At 38.7% G+C, this 22,963-nt stretch overlaps 1 protein-coding gene across 1 annotated transcript; it reads right to left on the bottom strand.

Moving 5' to 3' along the window:
* Window positions 1-15,228: 15,228 nt before the first annotated feature.
* Window positions 15,229-20,034, bottom strand: LOC127105504 (uncharacterized). The gene is made up of 2 exons (XM_051042696.1): window positions 19,707-20,034; window positions 15,229-17,779 (listed from the first exon to the last, which is right to left on the bottom strand). The coding sequence occupies exon 2, from the start codon at window positions 17,772-17,774 to the stop codon at window positions 16,272-16,274; it is 1,503 nt and encodes a 500-aa protein (XP_050898653.1). The 5' UTR covers window positions 17,775-17,779; window positions 19,707-20,034; the 3' UTR covers window positions 15,229-16,271.
* Window positions 20,035-22,963: the final 2,929 nt, after the last annotated feature.

Here is a 22,963-nt window from a genome sequence, read left to right as displayed (position 1 = left end):
TCCCTTTAAGAGGCCACTTCCTGACCTGATTTGCAGTGATGACTTGACAGATTCTGTTGTCATTCACTTCAAGCTCTGGGCGCACTTCATCTGCTCTTCCCAAGTACAGATTGATTACTGAGGGGGAAAAAGTCACACACTTGCCACGCACATAGACCTTTCTAAAATCATGGGACTTTCCATCTGCACATTCCTCAGATAGATTGACAATGAACTCCTTCACCAAGGTCTCATAACACTTTGGGAGTTGAGTCACAGTCCTCATTAGCCCTGCTTCTTTAATCAGTTCCACAATTTCCTTACATTCCAAGGCATTCTGAGCCAGTTCCCTCTCCAAGGCCAGTCTTTTGTGGTAGACATACTTCCACCTATTCACACTCGAGGCAAAGTGGAAGGACACATTGTCAATGGGAACCTCTGGAACACTAGCAGCCAACTTGCTAGAGGTTGGCTTCTTCTTGGACAGGGATGTTGTGACATCACATGGAACATCCGAATCAGACTCCACCACAACTGCCTTGGTCTTCATTTTCTTGGGCACCTCTTTGCTCCAAGATTTAGCAGGTCCATGTCCTTTTCTCTTGCGTGTACTTTCTGTCACTGTTTGCTTGGGAGAAGTTGTCTCATCAACGTCCTTGGATGGAGACCTTTGCATCACTGTCTTTTTCCCTCTCCTAGTCCTGACCCTCTTGGCTATGCTAGGGATAACTGAGGCCAACAGTTCGTTATCAGAGAACTCTTCCAGGTTGACTGTGTCAGCTCTAGGGTTGGCCTTAACATCTTGAGGGACACTTACCTTCTCACCTCTCTCCTTGCTTACATGTTTATCATTCTCAGGACCCTCTTCAGGTAATCCAGACACATTCTCCCTTAACACAACTGCGGTTTCACGACATGCAACATCATCGGGAACGATAGTGTTCAAGAAAACGGAAACCCCAGGAACATTCCGATCACCGGACAAAATCTTAGTGACCATAGAGGCAATGGCATTGTGCACATACCTCGATCCTTCCTTGGAAGGGTTGTCCAGAGCGATAGCTGAGGAGATTCTGGAGACCGTTTCTTTTGGTCTTCTTGCATGGGACGACGTTGCAGCGTTGACACTAACTTCCTCCCGGTTGGGGTTGCCAAACTCCGTGCTGTGAGAATCGGACACGGTAGTGTAGGAGGTGGTATCGGATTGGTGTGCCATGCTGAATATCTCAGAAGGAAGTTGAACCGTTTCTTTGGAAGAGGGTTTGCACGAATGGTGTTTGAAGCGAAGGAATGTGAAACGCTTTATGCAAGAGTAAGGTCTATTAGATTTTGACCACTCAGAGCTCACTATTTGTTGTTTAATAATTTGACTTACTAAACAGTAGCTAACTAACTTCATTAGTTGCTATAAATTTTCAGAAGTACGCATTCCCTCTTTGCCCTTACTATTGTCACACTTAGCAGCGTACAATGTCATGACATTCCGGGTGACATTGTACTCTGCCTGCATCAGGTTCCTCCATACTAGGGTTGACCACCTGCTACCACACGCTAGGTGTTGAGATTCTGCAGACGACAATAATACACACCTCTGTCTATCTCTTGCTGTCATATCCTTTGTATGATGACCAATAGGTGCCAATGGCTCATTACTTTCAATCAAACATTTTCCACAGTCTGTCTTTTTATCCAAAGATAGATATGAGACTCTTCTCATAGTTCTCTTGGAACTGCTCTTCTTCATTCCTTGTACCTGAGGGTGATCAAGTCTTCCATGTCTCAGTTTCCCTTCCTGATCTCCCTTGGCTAAAGGACACTTGGGAAAGTTGAGAGAGTCTTTAGATTTCCATAGATAGCAATTATCTCTGGCTCTGTCTCCTCTCATCACTTCTTGATTGCACCCATTCAACACCACACATCCTCCCTTAGTAAATTCCACCTTGCATCCTTGGTCACATAGCTGGCTTATGCTTATGAGGTTCACAGTTAGTCCTTTTACTAACAATACACCACTCAATTTTGGAGCTTCAGGACAGTCCAGCTTACCAACACCCTCGACTTCTCTTTTAGTTCAATCACCAAATGTCACAAACTTGGTGGTAGGAGGATGTAGATTCACCACTAGGTTGCTCATCCCAGTCATATGCCTTGAGCAGCCACTATCAAGGTACCAGTCTTGTCTGATATGTGCCCTTGAAAATGTGTGAGCAAGGTTAGCAACACATTGTTGATTCTCAGGATAGGAGTGAAGCTTAGTTGCCTGCTGCTTAGGATTGACCTGAGATGTCTGCTTAGCCGCCCATGTTTGTTTCTTAATGGGGACATTATGCTTAGACACCTTCTTCTTAGGCCTACCTTGCGAGGTCTGGTTTGGGTAACCATGCAACCTATAGCAGAAGGGTTTTATGTGACCGAATCTACCACAGTAATGACATCTCCATCTCTTAAATTTCTTCTTCTGATGATTGCTCATTCTGGTTCTCCGATGTTGCGACATTGGATGTGACTTCTGCTTGAATTTCTGAAATACAGCCTTAGGCTTTTTGAGTTCAGATGCAGAGTACTTAGTGCTTCCTAAGTCAGACATGAGTCCTGACTTCTGTCCCACCTTTAGAATTTCTTCCAAGGTGTCAGATCCTTTATTCAACATTTTGATGGATTTGGTCATTTGGTGTAGCTTCGAGGTCAGCAAGGAAATCTTACCCTTCAGACCCTCTATGACTTTCAGCTGCTCTAGTTTCTCAGCTTCTAGCTCTTTGATGACTTTCTTCTGCTTTTCTCCCTGGATACAAACTTCTGCACTTTTAACACATAGTTCTTTATACGAGGCAGCAAGTTCATCCAAGGTGAGCTCATCTCCACTTGAGTTATCCTCTGAGGCACATACACTGGTCAGAGCAGTGACATGTTTGGCAGATTCTCCTTCAGATTCACTCTCAGTGTCTTCTTCTGACCAGGTGGCAGATAGCCCTTTCCTTTGCATCATGAGAAAGGTAGGGCAGTCAGCCTTAATATGACCATATCCTTCACATCCATGGCACTGGATTCCCTTGCCTTGGTTGTACTTTTCTTCAGAAGTTGATCTTTTCCTTATGTCAGACGGGATGTTCTTGACATTAGGTCTACCCTGTTGATCAAATTTCTTTATGAGCTTGTTGAACTGTCTCCCAAGCATGGCTAAGGCTTCTGATATACTTTCATCACCTTCAGTATATCCTGCTTCTGACTCCTCTTCAGCATTAGATACAAAAGCTACGCTTTTGTTCTTCTTTTCAGCATTCTCACACAAGCCCATTTCAAAGGTTTGAAGAGAGCCAATGAGCTCATCCACCTTCATATTGCAGATGTCCTGTGCCTATGACCTTCATAGCAAATCTCTTAGGCAAGGACCTGAGAATCTTTCTTACAAGTTTCTCTTCAGCCATTTTCTCACCTAGTCCACCAGAGGTGTTTGCAATTTCAAGAATATTCATGTGAAAGTCATGAATAGTCTCATCCTCTTTCATCCTCAGATTTTCAAACTTGGTGGTCAGCATCTGAAGTTTGGACATCTTCACTTTGGAAGTACCTTCATGAGTTACCTTGAGGGTATCCCAAACTTCCTTAGCTAGTTCACAGTGGTGCACCAGCCTGAAGATGTTCTTACTGATTCCATTGAACAATGCATTCAAGGCCTTGGAATTTCCAAGAGCTAATGCCTCTTGCTCCTTGTCCCACTCTTCTTCAGGAATCTGCACACTGACTCCATCTTCACCTGTCCTCATTGGATGTTCCCATCCTTTGTTGACAGCTCTCCAGACTTTGCTATCTAGACACCTTAAGAAGGCTATCATACGAGGCTTCCAGTCATCATAATTAGAGCCATCCAACATGGGTGGTCTATTTGAGTGTCCTATATCTTTGTCCATGGTACTAGAAAGTAACTTCCCTAGATCTCACCCAGAAATTCACAGGCAGGGTGCCTGCTCTGATGCCAATTGAAATTCTAGTTATCAGACTTTAGATGTCACACGGGTTGCTATGACATCCAATTCTGCACAGACAAGAATTATGCAGAACTTAACAGTAAGTGCAGTAAATAACACAAGTAATTGTTTACCCAGTTCAGTCCAACATGACCTACATCTGGGGGCTACCAAGCCAGGGAGGAAATCCACTATCAGTAGTATTAATTCAAAGCTAAACTCACCCGTTTACAACTTGTCACTTAATCCCTACCCAATGTGTAGGTGTTTAATTGGCTGCATTGTATGGTAAAACACTAGCTGGATTCTAATGTCTTGACTGATGTCATGACATGGTGTGAAGGTGTGACTGCATTGTAGGTTAGAATATCTAATTGTACTCTGATGTCTTGACTGATGTCATGACACACTTGAGTAGTTTACTGCAGGATTAGCTAATACAGGATTTGTTGAATGTCAAATTGGATGTGGTGACATTCGTCCCTGTCAGCAAATACTGAGGAATAGAACAGTTGGTGTTCTGTTAGAACTCAGTGTTTATTTCCAGTCTGGTTATCAAGGAAATACCAGACCTGACATAAGGCCTACTGTCTGAATGTCAAACTGGATGTTATGACATTCATCATTGACAGCATATACTGAACAATAAACAGAGTGGAGTTCTGCTATACTTCAGTATGTTTCTGAGTCTGTTCTTCAAGAGGAAAACAGAACTGACTTAAGGCTAAATGTGTAAATGTCAAATTGGATGCCTTGACATTTATTATTGTAAGCTGCTACTGTAGAATGGACAGGTTGGTCATGTACAGTTCAGCAAATTATGTACAGTCTGTTTTCAGGAAAAACAGACTTAGCATATGGTCCTTGATGTCAAGCTGAATGTTGTGACATTCATTCCTGACAGCATATGCTATATTGTAGGTTGTTTAGTTTTTCTGTTTCAGCATTTTTCTCAGGCTAAAATCCAGGAAACCAACAACCAAGCTACAATTAAGGAACCTAACAAATAGCCTATTTGTTAGCACACTAATATCTGGAAATTAGTTAGAATCCTATGTGGCATTATTTGTGGAGGTCTTGGAATATATATAGGCTCAAAATAAGGAGATATATATGGAGAGATTTTAGGATTGAAGACCTTGTTTGTAGCAGAAAATTTCTGCTGTCTTTGTAACAGCAAAGAACAAGTTGCTGCGATTTTCTGAAGGCCCAAATCCAGTTGGGTGATTAGGTTATAAATAGCACTTTGTAACCTAGTATTTGTAAGCCTCTTAGAATGAATTTTTAGGGGTGTGTGTAAGGTAAACCTCCCAATCTGTGGGAAGGTTACCATGTGTTTCTCAGTGTTCAAAGCTGAGAGTATTTGTAACTCAAAGCCTGTAGGCAAGAGTGATTATGGTCTTGAATGAAGCTGTGAAGCAAGTTCAAGTCGTTTACCATTACATTGTGATTGTAGTGATAGGAATGGAAACTGGAGGTTTCTATCTAGGAGTTCCTAGGTATAGATTGCATTGGGTAGGTGTCGCGGCGGGATTTTTCACGAGATTAAGTATTGATTGAACTTAACCCGTTTGAAAAATATTTTAAATGCAAGAGTCGCCACCGTCTTTTATTTTATCCAAAAAGAGGAAGGGAAAAATAACGATAAATCCCTTTAGAGTTACGGGTTCGGGGGTTGGTTATGCAAAGGGAAGGTATTAGCACCCTCTACATCTGTGGTACTCCACAGGAACCTTTTTGCTTATGTTTATGTGAATGCTTTGCTTTTTTCGCTTTGATCGTTTGATTGGGGAGATGAGAAAAGAACTTGATTTTATTGCTTTTGGACTCGATAAAGTCGTAGACTTCATGCCTACGTATCTCCAAGGCGCAATGAGGAAATCAGAATCCACGTAGTTCTCCCAAAAGAAAAGGGGAAAGTCTGTTTTGTTGATTTTAGATTGGCGTGTCTTGCCATCTCTTGCTCGACCTAGGCGGGAGGCTTCGAGACTGACACGTCCTTTTGAAAATGTTTTTAAACTGAAAAGCCAAAGCTGGCAAAAGTTTTGAACGAGCCTAAACCCTGAAACAATATATAAATGGGCTCATTATAAGGAAGCCCAAGAGTAAGCTTGTGAGTGTGTGAAAAGGGTTTCTTAAACGGCGACCGTTGGAATCGCATCGGGTTTCTCTTTTTTGGATTTTTCGATTTTTTAACATAAAACGTGAACAATACGATTAAACACACAATACAGAACATAAAAAATGCGAGAAAGTAAATTATTACAACACAGTTAGCTATGAATAGTTAGTATTACGAATAGTTAGTGGAATTAATCGAGCTGAAACTGAAACGAAACGGTTAGTAACAACATAAACAAATATAAAAAAACAATATAAACATTTACTTTAGACAAAATAAACATTTGATATAAATAAACATTTAATTAAAATAAACATTTAAACAAATAATTAATTTAACTAACATTTAAATAAAACATATATGCAAAATAATAATAAAAGATAAACAATATTTAGTAAACAAAAGTAATATATATATATATATATATATATATATATATATATATATATATGTATATATATATATATTAGACAATAAATATATAGTAGACAAAAATAATATATGTACATTTAGACAAATAATATATAATAGACAAAAATAATATATATATATATATATATATATATATAGATAAATAATATATTAAAACACATGTCGGCAAGTCGGAACTTTGCCGATTTCAGAGATAAGTGAAGAATATTACCTTGTGTGAAGAGGATGAACTTCTGATCGTCCAAATGATCGACCGAAAGCTGGAAACCGTCATCGACGCAGTGCTGGCTGCCTTCGTGAGTACCTGACTTCAACGTCGCTTTTGATCGGTGAAACGACGCCGGAATGAAATGAACCTTGGATATTTGTGACCTGGACTCAACGAACTTCAAAGATATGAAATCGGTTTTGTGTTTCGGTGAATAATCGGGACGATTTTGGGTTACCGAAAATGAAGAACAAGTGAAATACGGTAACCTTTTGGAAAAATATTTCTTTTCAATTCTCTGTTTCTCTCACCACACGTTTTTTCCTTACTGATCCACCTCTTTTCCTCTTTTTCTTACTAACCACCTCTCTATATATATATTTAGATTACTTAAACAATAAGAAACCTAAAAAATATATAACATAAATTAATAATATATATTTAGATTACTTAAATAATAAGAAACCTAAAAAATATCTAACATAAATTAATAATATATATTTAGATTACTTAAACAATAAGAAACCTAAAAAATATCTAACATAAATTAATATATATATTTAGATTACTTAAACAATAAGAAACCTAAAAAATATCTAACATAAATTAATAATATATATTTAGATTACTTAAACAATAAGAAACCTAAAAAATATCTAACATAAATTAATAATATATATTTAGATTACTTAAACAATAAGAAACCTAAAAAGTATCTAACATAAGTCAATAATATATATTTAGATTACTTAAACATTAAGAAACCTAAAAAATATCTAACATAAATTAATAATATATATTTAGATTACTTAAACAATAAGAAACCTAAAAAATATCTAACATAAATTAATAATATATATTTATATATTATATAATAATAATAATAATAAACTAATATAATATTAATCCTAATTAAATAAACTAATTAACAACTAAACACAATTAATATTAAGCACAAATAATATTAAACGGCACACGATTAAAATACGATAAAATCGAGCGACACGAACGCGATAAAAACGCTGACAATTTGCACAGCAAAACAGACAAATTGATAAAACCAATAAACCAGTAAACCGGTAAACCAGTAAAATCAACAACACGACTCAAACAGACTCGATTAAATCACACGGCACAACACGTAATTAAATAAACAACCCTAGGCAATAATAAAATCAACACGACATCACGAAAACGCTGACAAACACAATCACAAATAATCGGACAATACGAAAACTCTAATATATTCGAAATACAGTCAAAATACCGACAAATAAACAATTAAATAGATAAAAACGCACAAAACCTAATCGAAGCGATGCCACGCACAAAAGAGATAAGCGAGATAAATACGAGGCAACGATATCGGCCAGGTTTTACTAAAACAACGAAATACAACACGGTAAGCAACGAAAACACACAAAACCTAATCAAACTAGTTGTCACGCGAAGTTTAAGAAATTGAGATGAATACGAGACAACGAGATTAATCAAGATGTGGTCAACAAAGCCAAAGTCAAATTTTGGGGTGCGACAGATGCCCCTATTTAATTAACTTAGGCCAGATAGCCGGAGGCTATCGAATGGCGTAAGGTAATTAAATATGACAAACGCCACAAAATTTGACCGCAAATGCATGTATGCATGATGCAAAAGACAGACAGACACAAAGACTAGGAGTGCAAACTCTACTGGGGAAGGACATACACCGACTCAATGCATGAAGGTAAACACTGAGAATACTCAGCTAGGGAAGATTCACTACCTATTCATAGATGGAAAATAGGAGGAAAAGAGATATCGACTCAATGTTGACGATACATCACTATCTCATAGATGAAAGTGGGAAAAGATCAATATAACAAGAGTACTGATGTGACAGTACATTACCAACTCAAAGATGGAGGTAATAGAAAGGATGAATACCAACTCAAGGATGAAGGTATAACAAGGGCATAATAAGAATCGAACTGCGTTAACTCATGGTTGACAGCTCACTACCCACTCATTGATGAGGTAAACAGGACATGCCAACTCAAAGTTGAAGGCAAGCTTCAAAAGATTGATAATAACACTGCTAGGGAAATCAAATTCCAACTCATTGATGATGGTGTAGATGAAGAATCAGATCTAAGGATCATTGTGCAGACTTACAGTTGAATGCACACTACCAACTCATTGATGAGGTAGACAGAGAAATGCCGACTCAAAGTTGAAGGCAACCACCGATTCATTGACAAAGGTGTTTAAAAGAATTTAGAACATATTCTCCTGGAGATGTTTATCATTACCGACTCAAAGATGACGGTGGAAGGACAAAATGTACCTAACTCATAGATGAAGGTACTCCATCAACTCAAAGACGAAGATGGAATCGGAAGTTATCTGTGCAGACTCAAAGATGAAAGCACACTATCAGTTCAACAAGGATCAAACATACCCTACTCATAGATGAAGGTACTCCATCAACTCAAAGACGAAGATGGAATCACAGGAAAATGTGCGAACTCAAAGATGAATGCATATTACCAGCTCAAAGTTGCAGGTACTTCACCAACTCAAAGACGAAGGTGGAATCAAAAGGAATCTGTGTTAAACTCAAAGACGAAAGCACGCTACCAGCTCAAAGTTGCAGGTAGAACCATGGAACTTTCTGTGAGGATGTTATCAACTCATAATTAATTTATCCGAGGGATAACAAAGGTTACCACTCATGGATGTAGGTAACTCAAGTTTGTAACGGGTACCAACTCAAAGATGAAGGTATAAAGGACTTGGACACAATATCTGTCATGTCTGTTTTACTGAATGAGAGTCACAAAGACTATATTGTTGCCTTCTTTTACTGGCAATTTCTGAGCTTTATCTGGAGACACGAGGTTCAAACTAGGATAGAACTAGAATGAAACGGTCAAACAAGACTTCAACTGAAGAGGAATGAACTCATCAGGATTTACAACTGAAACAACCATCTTCCACGAGGCATAGATCTCTTGTGGGGAACATGACCAATAAAAGGTATTTTGCTGCTTATGAGGATACTCTATATGGAGAGATTGACTCAACCCACAATATAAACAAGGAAACAAGGTGCATATGAACGCAAGCATGATATGTCATAGATATGCATGAATATTTAGTAATGAATGCATGATGGACAGACAAAACTAGGAATAACTAAAAATGTTAACAGCTGCATAAGGACTTGCTGGAGATTTGCACTGAGACTCGCTGGGGAGTAGTACAAAGACTTGCTGGGGAATTGGTACAAGAGCACCATATCCAGGTTTCTTTAAAAGTCTGTCTCTGCTGAGGATTCCGTAGAAGAATGGAGATGCCTTCTACTTCAAAAATGCAGGAGATTCCCTGTGGTTCTTGAATTTGTGAGGTATATGAGGATTGGACCTTTCTGAGGACTCCGCTGGGGATACAAGGTGTTATCCTCTGGAAATAAGATGATATTGTAAGAGAAGTCCTACAATTCTTGAATTTGCTGATAATGCAGAAGGGATTATTCTTCTGGAAGGCTCCGCTGGGGATAAAGTCCGCTGGGGATAGGTGGTATCTTTCCAGGGAATAAGAATATAGGGGAAATCTATCCTTGATTTTTTTGCTTTAATTATCATGGAGACTTTCTGTATCTGAAGACTCTGCAGGGGATTATGGTGTCTGATATCTGGTTACGAGATCTTTCCTCTAGGAGACTCTGCCGGGGAACAGTGATGTCTGACCCTTGAATGTAAATGAGAATTCAGGAGGAATCCTGTAATTCTTGAATTTGCTTAAAATGCAACACACTCTTCTTTACTACAAAACATTACTGAGGAGGAGACATATCCTTCTATTGAATGGACAGAGAACAACAGGAGATTCCCTGTAGTTTCTGAATATCAACTTTCTTCACTCGCTGAGGGATGGAGACCTCTGTATTACTCCTGCTCGGGGAAATCAAAGCTTCCTTCTCATCCTCTGCTGGGGACATTGCTGATCCCTCCTTAATAAATTACTGGGGAAATACCTGTAGTAATCCCATAGGCCAAATCTGTAACTTAAAACCTGGATCAAAGTCTTCATGATCAATTAAACTGGGGAGTCTTCATGATCAATTAACCGGGGAGTCTTCATGATCAATTAAACTGGGGAGTCTTCATGCCCCAAGTGAAGGGAATAAACTTCTTGAAATATTTCTTGCATGATCTCTTGAGGAAAACTAGGAAGCATAGCTGGGGATATCCAGAATCACAACCTCTGCTGGAGAAATATTACTGCCAAGACACCTGTGGAGATCTTTTCATCATATACATATGAGGATAGTAACATGAACATGTCTAGTTGGAATCACATGATTTTAGAATTACTGGGACCGCATGTCTCAATCCTTTTATTGATGTCCATAAATCAAAGTAAATAATCTTTATAGTTTTCAAAAACTGTTTTTAATTCAAAACTTTTGTTTCAAAACATATCTGTCAAAGTAAAAGAACTTTCGTAAATTGAAATGAAAATTAAGAGTGCCAAGAAATATAGAAAGGCTCAAATTGATTTGATAGGATGGTAATCAGCCAACAGCATGATTCCATATATCTTTACAAATTGGAAAATGGTAATTTCGTGGAAAAAGGGTACGTTGAACTACAATGACATCATTCTCTCTTCCACTTTTGAAACCTGTATTGCAGCCTTAAGAAAGTTGGAGAACTGTTGAAAATATTCTGATACTTCAATGATCTTGTCTCCGTTATGCAGTTACTTGCCTGAAATCCCTAACTTTTGCCTAGATTGCCCTTTCGGGTTTTCAATCTACCGGGATAATATTTTCTTTGTTTTTTATGTCTCTAATTTTTGCCTGGACCGCCCTTTCAGGTTTTCAGTCCACCGAGACGCTCATTTTTGCCTAAGCCGCCCTTTCGGGTTTTCAACTTAGCGAGCTGTTCTTTTCATTTTTTAGGCGAAGTATTTCTTGACTGCATCTGTATTCACGGGACGTGGAAGCTCTTCACCATCCATGTTTATAAGAATTAAAGCACCGCCTGAGAAGGCTTTCTTGACAACATAGGGTCCTTCATAGTTAGGAGTCCACTTGCCCCTAGAATCATTGTGAAATAGTATCATCTTCTTGAGTACAAGGTCACCCTCTTTGAATTCTCTCGGCTTAACCTTCCTATCAAATGCCTGCTTCATTCTCTTTTGATATAACTGTCCATGGCAAAAGGCAGTCATTCTTTTTTCTTCAATCAAATTCAACTGATCGTATCTGCTTTGACACCATTCAGCCTCTGACAACTGAGTTTCCATTAGTATCCTCATTGATGGAATTTCAACCTCTATCGGTAACACAACTTCCATACCGTATACAAGTGAAAATGGGGTTGCCCCAGTTGAAGTACGGACTGATGTTCTATATCCGTGTAGTGCAAAAGGCAGCATTTCATGCCAATCTTTGTAGGTAACAACCATCTTTTGAATGATCTTCTTGATATTCTTATTTGCAGCTTCAACTGCCCCATTCATCTTGGGACGGTAAGGAGAAGAGTTGTGATGCTCGATCTTGAAACTTTCACATAATTCATCCATCATTTTGTTGTTCAGATTGGAGCCATTGTCAGTGATGATCTTGTTTGGAATGCCATATCGGCAAATGAGATTATTTTTGATGAATCTGACCACCACTTGCTTTGTCACCTTTGCATACGAAGCTGCTTCCACCTATTTGGTGAAGTAATCAATTGCCACGAGAATGAAACGGTGTCCGTTGGAAGCTTTGGGTTCAATCATACCGATCATGTCAATGCCCCACATTGAGAATGGCCAAGGAGCAGAAATCACATTCAAAAAGGTTGGTGGTACATGAACCTTATCAGCGTAGATCTGACATTTGTGACACTTCTTTACAAATTTGCAGCAATCTGATTCCATGGTCAACCAGTAGTAACCAGCTCTCAACATCTTTCTTGACATAGAGTGGCCGTTTGCATGAGTACCAAAGGACCCTTCGTGAACTTCTTTCATCAACATTTCTGCTTCCTTTTTGTCAACACATCTGAGTAAGACCATGTCATAATTCCTCTTATAGAGCACATTCTGATTAAGGAAGAAACTGCCTGACAATCTTCTCAAAGTCTTTTTATCTTTTTCTGTTGCTCCAAGAGGATACTCCTGAGTCTGAAGGAAATGCTTGATATCGTGGTACCATGGTTTATCATCAAAACTGGCCTCAGCTGTAAACACGTGTGCTGGTCTATCAAGTCGCTTGATCACAATTCTGGGTACTTCGTTTGGAAAACCCACTTGATACATTGAAGACAACGTAGCTAGAGCATCCACCATATGATTCTCATCCCGAGGAATGTGATACAATTCAACCTTGGTAAAGAAAGTCAACAATCTTCTTGCATAGTCTTTGTATGGGATCAAGCCAGGGTGGCGTGTTTCCCATTCTCCTTTGATCTGATTGATAACTAACGCTGAGTCACCATAAACAGTAAGATTTTTGATGCGGAGGTCAATGGCTTCTTCAAGACCCATGATACAGGCTTCATATTCAGCAATGTTGTTTGTACATTCAAAGCAAATTCTTGTCGTGAAAGGAATATGAGAACCTTCTGGAGTGATAATGACTGCACCTACTCCATGTCCATAAACGTTGGAAGCTCCATCAAATACTAAACCCCATTGAGAATCTGGTTCAGGTCCTTCTTCAGGAAGTGGCTCTTTACAATCTCTGGATTTTAGGAACATGACATCTTCATCAGGAAACTCATCCTCATTATCATCGTGATCTTCAACGGGTTGGTGAGCAAGGTACTCAGCCAACACACTGCTCTTGATAGCTTTTTGGGTATGATACTCAATGTCGTATTCTGATAACAGCATCTGCCATCTTGCAATCTTACCAGTGAGTGCAGGCTTCTCAAAAATGTACTTGATTGGATCCATTTTGGATATCAACCAAGTGGTGTGACTTAACATATACTGCCTCAATCTCTTAGCAGCCCAAGCCAATGCACAACATGTCTTCTCGAGTAAGGAGTATCGTGATTCACAGTCATTAAATTTCTTGCTTAAGTAGTAAATGGCATGCTCTTTCTTTCCAGTTTCGTCTTGTTGACCCAGAATACAGCCCATAGAATTCTCAAGCACTGTCAAATACATAACCAACGGTCTTCCAGCAACAGGTGGTAACAAGATAGGAGGCTCCATGAGGTACTCTTTGATACTGTCAAATGCTTTCTGACAATCCTCTGTCCAAACACAACTCTGACTCTTTCTCAGCAATTTGAAGATAGGTTCACAAGTGGCAGTCATGTGAGAAATAAACCGGGATATGTAATTCAATCGTCCTAGAAAACCTCTCACTTGCCTTTCTGTTTTTGGTGCGGGCATCTCTTGGATAGCTTTTACTTTATCTGGATCAACTTCAATGCCTTTTTGGCTGACAATGAAGCCCAAGAGTTTACCTGACCTGACGCCAAATGTGCATTTGTTCGGATTGAGGCGAAGACGGAACTTCCTCAATCGTTGAAACAGCTTCAATAGATCTACTAAGTGACCTTCTTCTGAACGAGACTTCGCGATCATGTCATCCACATAAACCTCAATCTCCTTGTGCATCATGTCGTGAAAGAGCGTTGTCATGGCTCGCTGGTAAGTAGCACCTGCGTTCTTCAACCCAAACGGCATCACTTGATAACAGAATGTTCCCCATGGTGTTATGAATGTAGTTTTTTCCATGTCTTCGGGAGCCATTTTGATCTGGTTATACCCGGCGAATCCGTCCATGAAGGAGAATATGTCAAACTTTGTTGTATTGTCTACCAACATGTCAATGTGAGGCAGGGGGAAATCATCCTTTGGGCTTGCTCTATTTAAGTCACGATAGTCGACACACATTCGTACCTTCTCGTCCTTCTTAGGAACTGGCACAATATTTGCTATCCACTCTGGATACACTGAAGTGGCAAGAAAACCAGCATCTATTTGCTTCAGAACTTCTTCTTTAATTTTGACGGCCATATCTGGATGTGTTCTTCTTAATTTCTGTTTGATCGGTGGACATTCTGGCTTCAAAGGTAGCTTGTGCTCTACGATGTCAGTGTCGAGACCAGGCATATCTTGATAAGACCAAGCAAACACATCTACATACTCTTTCAACAGGCTGATCAATTGCTCCTTGACCTGTGGGGATAACAATGCTCCAATTTTGACTTCTTTCACATTTTCTTCCGAACCCAAGTTGACTGTTTCCAAAGGCTCCTTGTATGGCTGAATAGTGTCTTCTTCATTTTCAAACTGGCGGGCGACCTCTTCTGGAATCTCATCCCACTCTTCCTCTTCAGCTTCGAATACAGAATGTTCAAAGTTGGGAGAGGGCATGATGTCATTGTGTTCAACGGGTTTAAGTAACCTGTACAAACAATTGTTTTTAGAGGACTGACCATGACATGCAAAAATGTGTTCTTTTTAAGGTTTTTTTGTGTTACCATTTTCCGAAAAAGCTGAAAAGATAAAAGGACACAAGTGTATAGGAACACAAAAGATCTTTTTCATGGATAGTACGTTTTTGACAAAAGTGCCCATTTTACAAAATTAATGCTTCGCGCTTTGGGCTAAAGCGGAAGATTTTTGAAAACTGAAAAGCTTAATTACTTTGATATGTGGACACAATGTGGGATGTCAACTGCGGTCCAGTTCTTCATAACTACTCCAGTCGCCATTCTGTCTTTCCCTCGAAGAGCTTTTATCTCTTTTTGTAATTCCGCAAACTGACCCTGGAATTCATCCATTCTATCATTGAGACCAGGATCCTCACTTGGGGTAGGGCCGTGATAGACAGGTTCTCCTAGGTGAGGAGTATAGTGAACAACGGGAGGCACATTAGTGAAGACAGGAGCATTTGGTGGAACGAACTCTTGTTGATATCTATCTTGATTAAGATCCCTGGGTATTTCCCAAGGACGGGATGCTGTGATGGTAACAGAAGTGACTGGGACAACGTTGATTTCTGAAGCGATGACTGTAGTGACGGGTGCTGCTATTGTCTGATTCTGAATTTGAGGTTGATTCTATGCCGAAGTCTGTCCTGAATTATGAACTTGAGCCCTAGCCTGGGCTTCCTCTGCTTGTAGACGGGCGGTTAACATTTGGTTGCGCATCTCTGCTGCCTGTGCTTGCGCCTGGATTTGTGCATCTTGTGCTTCGGCAACCTGAGCTTGTGCTGTTTGAAGTTGAGCAGCTTGGGTTGCTTGGTTTGCTATCAATGTCTCGACCATAGCAGAAAGGCGGTCAACCTGAGCTTTCAATTCTCGGTTCTCGTTATCTGTTATCTCCATTCTTCTTTTGTAGTTGGCTCTTGTGTTGTAATTATGCGTCAGCTTGAAATGGATCTGCTGGCGGGAAGCAACTGTTAGAAGACTGGACCAAGACAGACAACCTGTATGCACGTGATGCATGGATATGCAAAATGAATGATTTTCCAAGGAACTCTAAGTGAAGGAAAAGATAGAATTGCAAACATTTTTGATAACAAAACAAAGTTATCAACCCAAAATACAACCAAGAAAACCATTTAAAGACATGTGTCATCAGGACGAGCATAAACAAGTAGGAGTTGTCCTTCAAGTGTCTCAATTGTTTCTTCATAGGCCTTCTGCATAAAAGCTTTCTCCTTCACCAAACTGTCTACAAGACCTTTCCATGCACCTGAGGACTGTGGAATCTGGGAGTAATCTGTTGTGCTTGAGGAAAATAAATCCTCTTGCACCCTTGGACGTTTACCTGCACGATCTTCTCCACTCTGCTCCTTTAACTGTCTCTGAAGTTCTTCATTTTCCATTTCGAGCACCTGGGCCTTATCCTTCCAAGCGTCTCTCTCTTCCTTGACCCTCTCCAAGGTGGCTTGGAGTTCTTCTTTGTCATCTAGCGGAAGGTAGGGGGTCTTCAACGGAGCGGGTTTGATAGGATCATGATGTGGGTATGGCATTTTCAACTGTATAGCTCTGGCTCTGATCCACTGGAGGTACGGCTCATAGGAGGTACAATCTTTCTTACCCAATTCAAGTCTCCCTTTGCGACAAACACGATGCCAAGCTCTTACTACTCTCTCTTTCATGGTAGGGTCCTCCTCGTTATCCCTCAAGAAAATACCTTCTAAAAGAATGTTAGGAGGCTTGTCCTTCATAGGGTAACCGAGTTGTCTCCTAGCAAGTACTGGATTATAAGAAATGATTCCCTTTGTGCCCATGAGGGGCACATTGGGGAACTCCCCGCAACTATCAATGATCTTCACATCGTCTAAAACTCTACTATACCATGCAATATCTGACTGGGTAAGAGACATAATCCTCTGTGACCACTGAAGTCCTGACTTGCGATCCCAAAAAGTAGCTGACTTAGGAAGATGAGAGACAAACCATTCGTAGAGTAACGGTATACAGCAGACTATGGTTCCTCCTCCTTTCAAAGTACGGTAATGGATGGAATGATAGGTGTCTCCGAGCAAAGTTGGAATAGGATTACCACTTAGGAAGATGCGTATAGCATATGAATCCACAAAACCTTCAATATTAGGAAATAGTAACAAACCGTAGATCAACAAGGCGAACAGATGCTCCACAATAATATCACAACCTTGACTGGCAAAATAAGAAACCTTCCCCATTAAGAACTTGGCAGTGAAACCTGGAAGTCCTCCTTTGGTGGTGAAGTTATTCTTGAATTCTGACTTCTTCATGTACAACACTTTTGCAAGAGGACTGTGCTCGGGTAACTTTTCTGAACCAGAGCAAGGTACTGTATCAGCAACTGGGATGTGAAGCAACTGGGCATACTCTTCCAATGTAGGCATGAGTTGATAGTCTGGGAATGTGAAACAGTGATAGACTGGGTCATAGAACTGTACTAACGTCTGCAATAACCCTTCTTCCATCCTAAGTGTCAATAAAGATATAAGTGCCCCATATCTGTCTCTGAAACCAATAGGATCTGCGATCGAAGAAACCAGTTTCTTTAGTTCATCTATCTTTGGATTGATGAGATTGTACTTTTTCACACTTCTCCGTCCAAAATCCATGTTTCCTGCAATATTTGCAATCCTCACTTTAAGTTCCTTGGAAAAAGGTTGAAATGATGGGAATGAATGCATGTCATGCATGAATGCAACAAACACAAACATGGTCAAACAATACAAGGCTCAAAGTTCATCACCAGCATGGAGTTTAGGACAAAGCCCCAAGATAAGTTCTAAGGTTCACCTGCCAAACGGGTTCTAAAAGTTCCTAAGGTTATGGATCCTTCTTCGGATAATACCGGGTTAAGCAACTGCTCGCTTTCCAATATTATTCTCAAAAGAATCTCGCTTGAGTGTGATATCGCGTATCAACCAAACCAGACTTTTGGTCCGAAGTGGTCACCGCATCACATCCTAAGTAAGGCCAAGATAGGGTAAAGGTAAACTAAGGTCCTTGGCTTCACGGGCCCGTCGAAAGCAACAATGCCTCACAAATGACTTGTTTAGCACTATCACCCTCAAAGAGACCTCCACCAAGCGGACAAAGGCTCAAGTCAACTCGGTAAGGATTGTCTCCTATCAAGTCAACCTGAATTATCATCCATCCTATCTCAAATGTGCCCCAAATCCGGGTATAGGATTTATCACATGTATCCCCCAAAACCCAAAATAACAAACATTACAAACAATACAATTTAGCAAATATTCACAAAGCAAACATATAAACAAGCAAAGATAGGCTAAACCCTCAAATAAGTTTAAGCATTATTATCCCCAGCAGAGTCGCCATTCTGTCGCGGCGGGATTTTTCACGAGATTAAGTATTGATTGAACTTAACCCGTTTGAAAAATATTTTAAATGCAAGAGTCGCCACCGTCTTTTATTTTATCCAAAAAGAGGAAGAGAAAAATAACGATAAATCCCTTTAGAGTTACGGGTTCGGGGGTTGGTTATGCAAAGGGAAGGTATTAGCACCCTCTACATCTGTGGTACTCCACGGGAGCCTTTTTGCTTATGTTTATGTGAATGCTTTGTTTTTTTCGCTTTGATCGTTTGATTGGGGAGATGAGAAAAGAACTTGATTTTATTGCTTTTGGACTCGATAAAGTCGTAGACTTCATGCCTACGTATCTCCAAGGCGCAATGGAGAAATCAGAATCCACGTAGTTCTCCCAAAAGAAAAGGGGAAAGTCTGTTTTGTTGATTTTAGATTGGCGTGTCTTGCCATCTCTTGCTCGACCTAGGCGGGAGACTTCGAGACTGACACGTCCTTTTGAAAATGTTTTTAAACTGAAAAGCCAAAGCTGGCAAAAGTTTTGAACGAGCCTAAACCCTGAAACAATAAATAAATGGGCTCATTATAAGGAAGCCCAAGAGTAAGCTTGTGAGTGTGTGAAAAGGGTTTCTTAAACGGCGACCGTTGGAATCGCATCGGGTTTCTCTTTTTTGGATTTTTCGATTTTTTAACATAAAACGTGAACAATACGATTAAACACACAATACAGAACATAAAAAATGCGAGAAAGTAAATTATTACAACACAGTTAGCTATGAATAGTTAGTATTACGAATAGTTAGTGGAGTTAATCGAGCTGAAACTGAAACGAAACGGTTAGTAACAACATAAACAAATATAAAAAAACAATATAAACATTTACTTTAGACAAAATAAACATTTGATATAAATAAACATTTAATTAAAATAAACATTTAAACAAATAATTAATTTAACTAACATTTAAATAAAACATATATGCAAAATAATAATAAAAGATAAACAATATTTAGTAAACAAAAGTAATATATATATATAGACAAAAAATAATATATATGTATATTTAGACAAATAATATATAATAGACAAAAATAATATATATATATATATATATATATATATATATATATATATATATATACTTAGATAAATAATATATTAAAACACATGTCGGCAAGCCGGAACTTTGCCGATTTCAGAGATAAGTGAAGAATATTACCTTGTGTGAAGAGGATGAACTTCTGATCGTCCAAATGATCGACCGAAAGCTGGAAACCGTCACCGACGCAGTGCTGGCTGCCTTCGTGAGTACCTGACTTCAACGTCGCTTTTGATCGGTGAAACGACGCCGGAATGAAATGAACCTTGGATATTTGTGACCTGGACTCAACGAACTTCAAAGATATGAAATCGGTTTTGTGTTTCGGTGAATAATCGGGACGATTTTGGGTTACCGAAAATGAAGAACAAGTGAAATACGGTAACCTTTTGGAAAAATATTTCTTTTCAATTCTCTGTTTCTCTCACCACACGTTTTTTCCTTACTGATCCACCTCTTTTCCTCTTTTTCTTACTAACCACCTCTATATATATATTTAGATTACTTAAACAATAAGAAACCTAAAAAATATCTAACATAAATTAATAATATATATTTAGATTACTTAAACAATAAGAAACCTAAAAAATATCTAACATAAATTAATAATATATATTTAAATTACTTAAACAATAAGAAACCTAAAAAATATCTAACATAAATTAATATATATATTTAGATTACTTAAACAATAAGAAACCTAAAAAATATCTAACATAAATTAATAATATATATTTAGATTACTTAAACAATAAGAAACCTAAAAAGTATATAACATAAATTAATAATATATATTTAGATTACTTAAACAATAAGAAACCTAAAAAATATCTAACATAAATTAATAATATATATTTAGATTACTTAAACAATAAGAAACCTAAAAAATATCTAACATAAATTAATAATATATATTTAGATTACTTAAACAATAAGAAACCTAAAAAATATCTAACATAAATTAATAATATATATTTATATATTATATAATAATAATAATAATAAACTAATATAATATTAATCCTAATTAAATAAACTAATTAACAACTAAACACAATTAATATTAAGCACAAATAATATTAAACGGCACATGATTAAAATACGATAAAATCGAGCGACACGAACGCGATAAAAACGATGACAATTTGCACAGCAAAACAGACAAATTGATAAAACCAATAAACCAGTAAACCGGTAAACCAGTAAAATCAATAACACGACTCAAACAGACTCGATTAAATCACACGGCACAACACGTAATTAAATAAACAACCCTAGGCAATAATAAAATCAACACGACATCACGAAAACGCTGACAAACACAATCACAAATAATCGGACAATACGAAAACTCTAATATATTCGAAATACAGTCAAAATACCGACAAACAAACAATTAAATAGATAAAAACGCACAAAACCTAATCGAAGCGATGCCACGCACAAAAGAGATAAGCGAGATAAATACGAGGCAACGATATCGGCCAAGTTTTGCTAAAACAACGAAATACAACACGGTAAGCAACGAAAACACACAAAACCTAATCAAACCAGTTGTCACGCGAAGTTTAAGAAATTAAGATGAATACGAGACAACGAGATTAATCAAGATGTGGTCAACAAAGCCAAAGTCAAATTTTGGGGTGCGACAGTAGGGATTAAGTGAAGAGTTGTAAACGGGTGAGTTTAGCTTTGAATTAATACTACTGATAGTGGATCTTCTTCTTGGCTTGGTAGCCCCCAGATGTAGGTGATGTTGCACCGAACTGGGTTAACAATTACTTGTGTTTTTACCTTCTGCACGTTATAACTCTGTTGGTTATAAAATAAGGTCAAACTGTAATGCTGTAACAGCTGATGTTCAAATCAATGTTGAGACATCATGCTGATAACTATGCAGGCTCAACAGAAGTAAGTGCTATGTTTGATCTCTGCTGTGCCTTTGTACCAGATGGACAGAACTGGGTGTTCTTCCACTCTATGGTGATATAGTAGCAGATGTTGGGACATCTGTGAATGTGTGCTTATCAGTACTAGATTTTAATTTGGATAACCGTCTTGCTATATTAGTAACAATGTTAGATCAGATGTCATTACTTGGAGTAGAACATCTAAACTCTGACTACACCAAAATTTCAATTGGTATCAGAGCAGGCATCCTGTTCTGCTTCTGGATGAGATCCATGGGTGATACTTTCTGGTATCTTGCAAGGAGTTATGTTAGTACTGATGCTGGAACCTGTGAAAGGTTCTATAATTTCTCTGAATGGTCCCTTGAAGTAGATGGATGGACTGTTCATGACAGGAATGGTGTGTACCTGTCTCTGGAGGGTGGCAATTGGCCTGTGTGTGGGACAGTTGTGCCAGTATTGAATCACATTCAAACTTGGTATGGTCTTGGAGGCTGATCTGGTGAAGTGTGTGTTCATAGGTTGAGTTGTATTATGATTTTCGTTGCATAATACCTGGCAAAACTCAAACTCTGATGTTGTTTCCCCTCATGTGGATGAAAGGCTACGGTATTCAAGATCTCATCATAATCTACTGAAGATGTCAAAGATAGTTGAGTCTCCTCAAGTCCACTCATCATGACGTTCTCACTTCACGATGGTAAGAATCACTTAATCACTGATTCTTTTACTCACTTGAGTAGGGTGTATGAAGACCTTGAAGACCTTCAAGGAAGGTTTGTTCCAAGGAAGTGGAACTAATGTTCTATGCGATGTTAGAACATGTTGTTCAACAAGTATGCAGCTACTGGTTGAAGAGCAGATGTTTTTAGGTATCAAACAAAGGGATACTTCTGTTTGGAACCTACTCCTGACCTGAAAGAGGAGACATCTGTGTGTGCCAAGTTGACAAGGGTAGGGTCAACTGTGTGTGTGCTCAAGAAGGTCACCTTTAGAAGTCTGATCTCTAGAAGTTGAGCTGGTTGAGATGTGACATTGTGCAATCTCCTGCTGTTTGGCATATTCCTGTTGATTGATCAGGGTTGGATAGCTGTTCCCTGAAGTACTATGTTGTGTTGGAAGACAAGTCCCCTGGATGTTAGTAGTCAATAATGGGATAACCTGATTGCTATACCATTTAAGAGGATTGGAACCATGAATCTTGTTATTCAAACACCACGTTTCAGAAGTGGCAGTTCTTTCGAGGAGTGAGAATATGAAGATTCAGAGGTTAGTTAAGGTAGTATGCTCTAGCAATGCATATTTACCATTGACTGGTGTTGTTTTGTATCACTAGTACTTATGGTCAGCTGGAGTCTGATTGGTGTGATTGGAGTATGTGTAGGTATAACTCATAGAGTTAGTTGCCACTGGTAGGGATGGTGTATGTCAGGTTGAGACATTTATAACAATGCATGGTTATTGGTG

This window comes from Lathyrus oleraceus, chromosome 7, assembly GCF_024323335.1.
Source record: "Lathyrus oleraceus cultivar Zhongwan6 chromosome 7, CAAS_Psat_ZW6_1.0, whole genome shotgun sequence".
Lineage (NCBI taxonomy): Eukaryota > Viridiplantae > Streptophyta > Magnoliopsida > Fabales > Fabaceae > Lathyrus > Lathyrus oleraceus.
The sequence above is the reverse complement of the archived record's forward strand: the minus strand, read 5'-3'. Positions and strand labels throughout refer to the sequence as shown.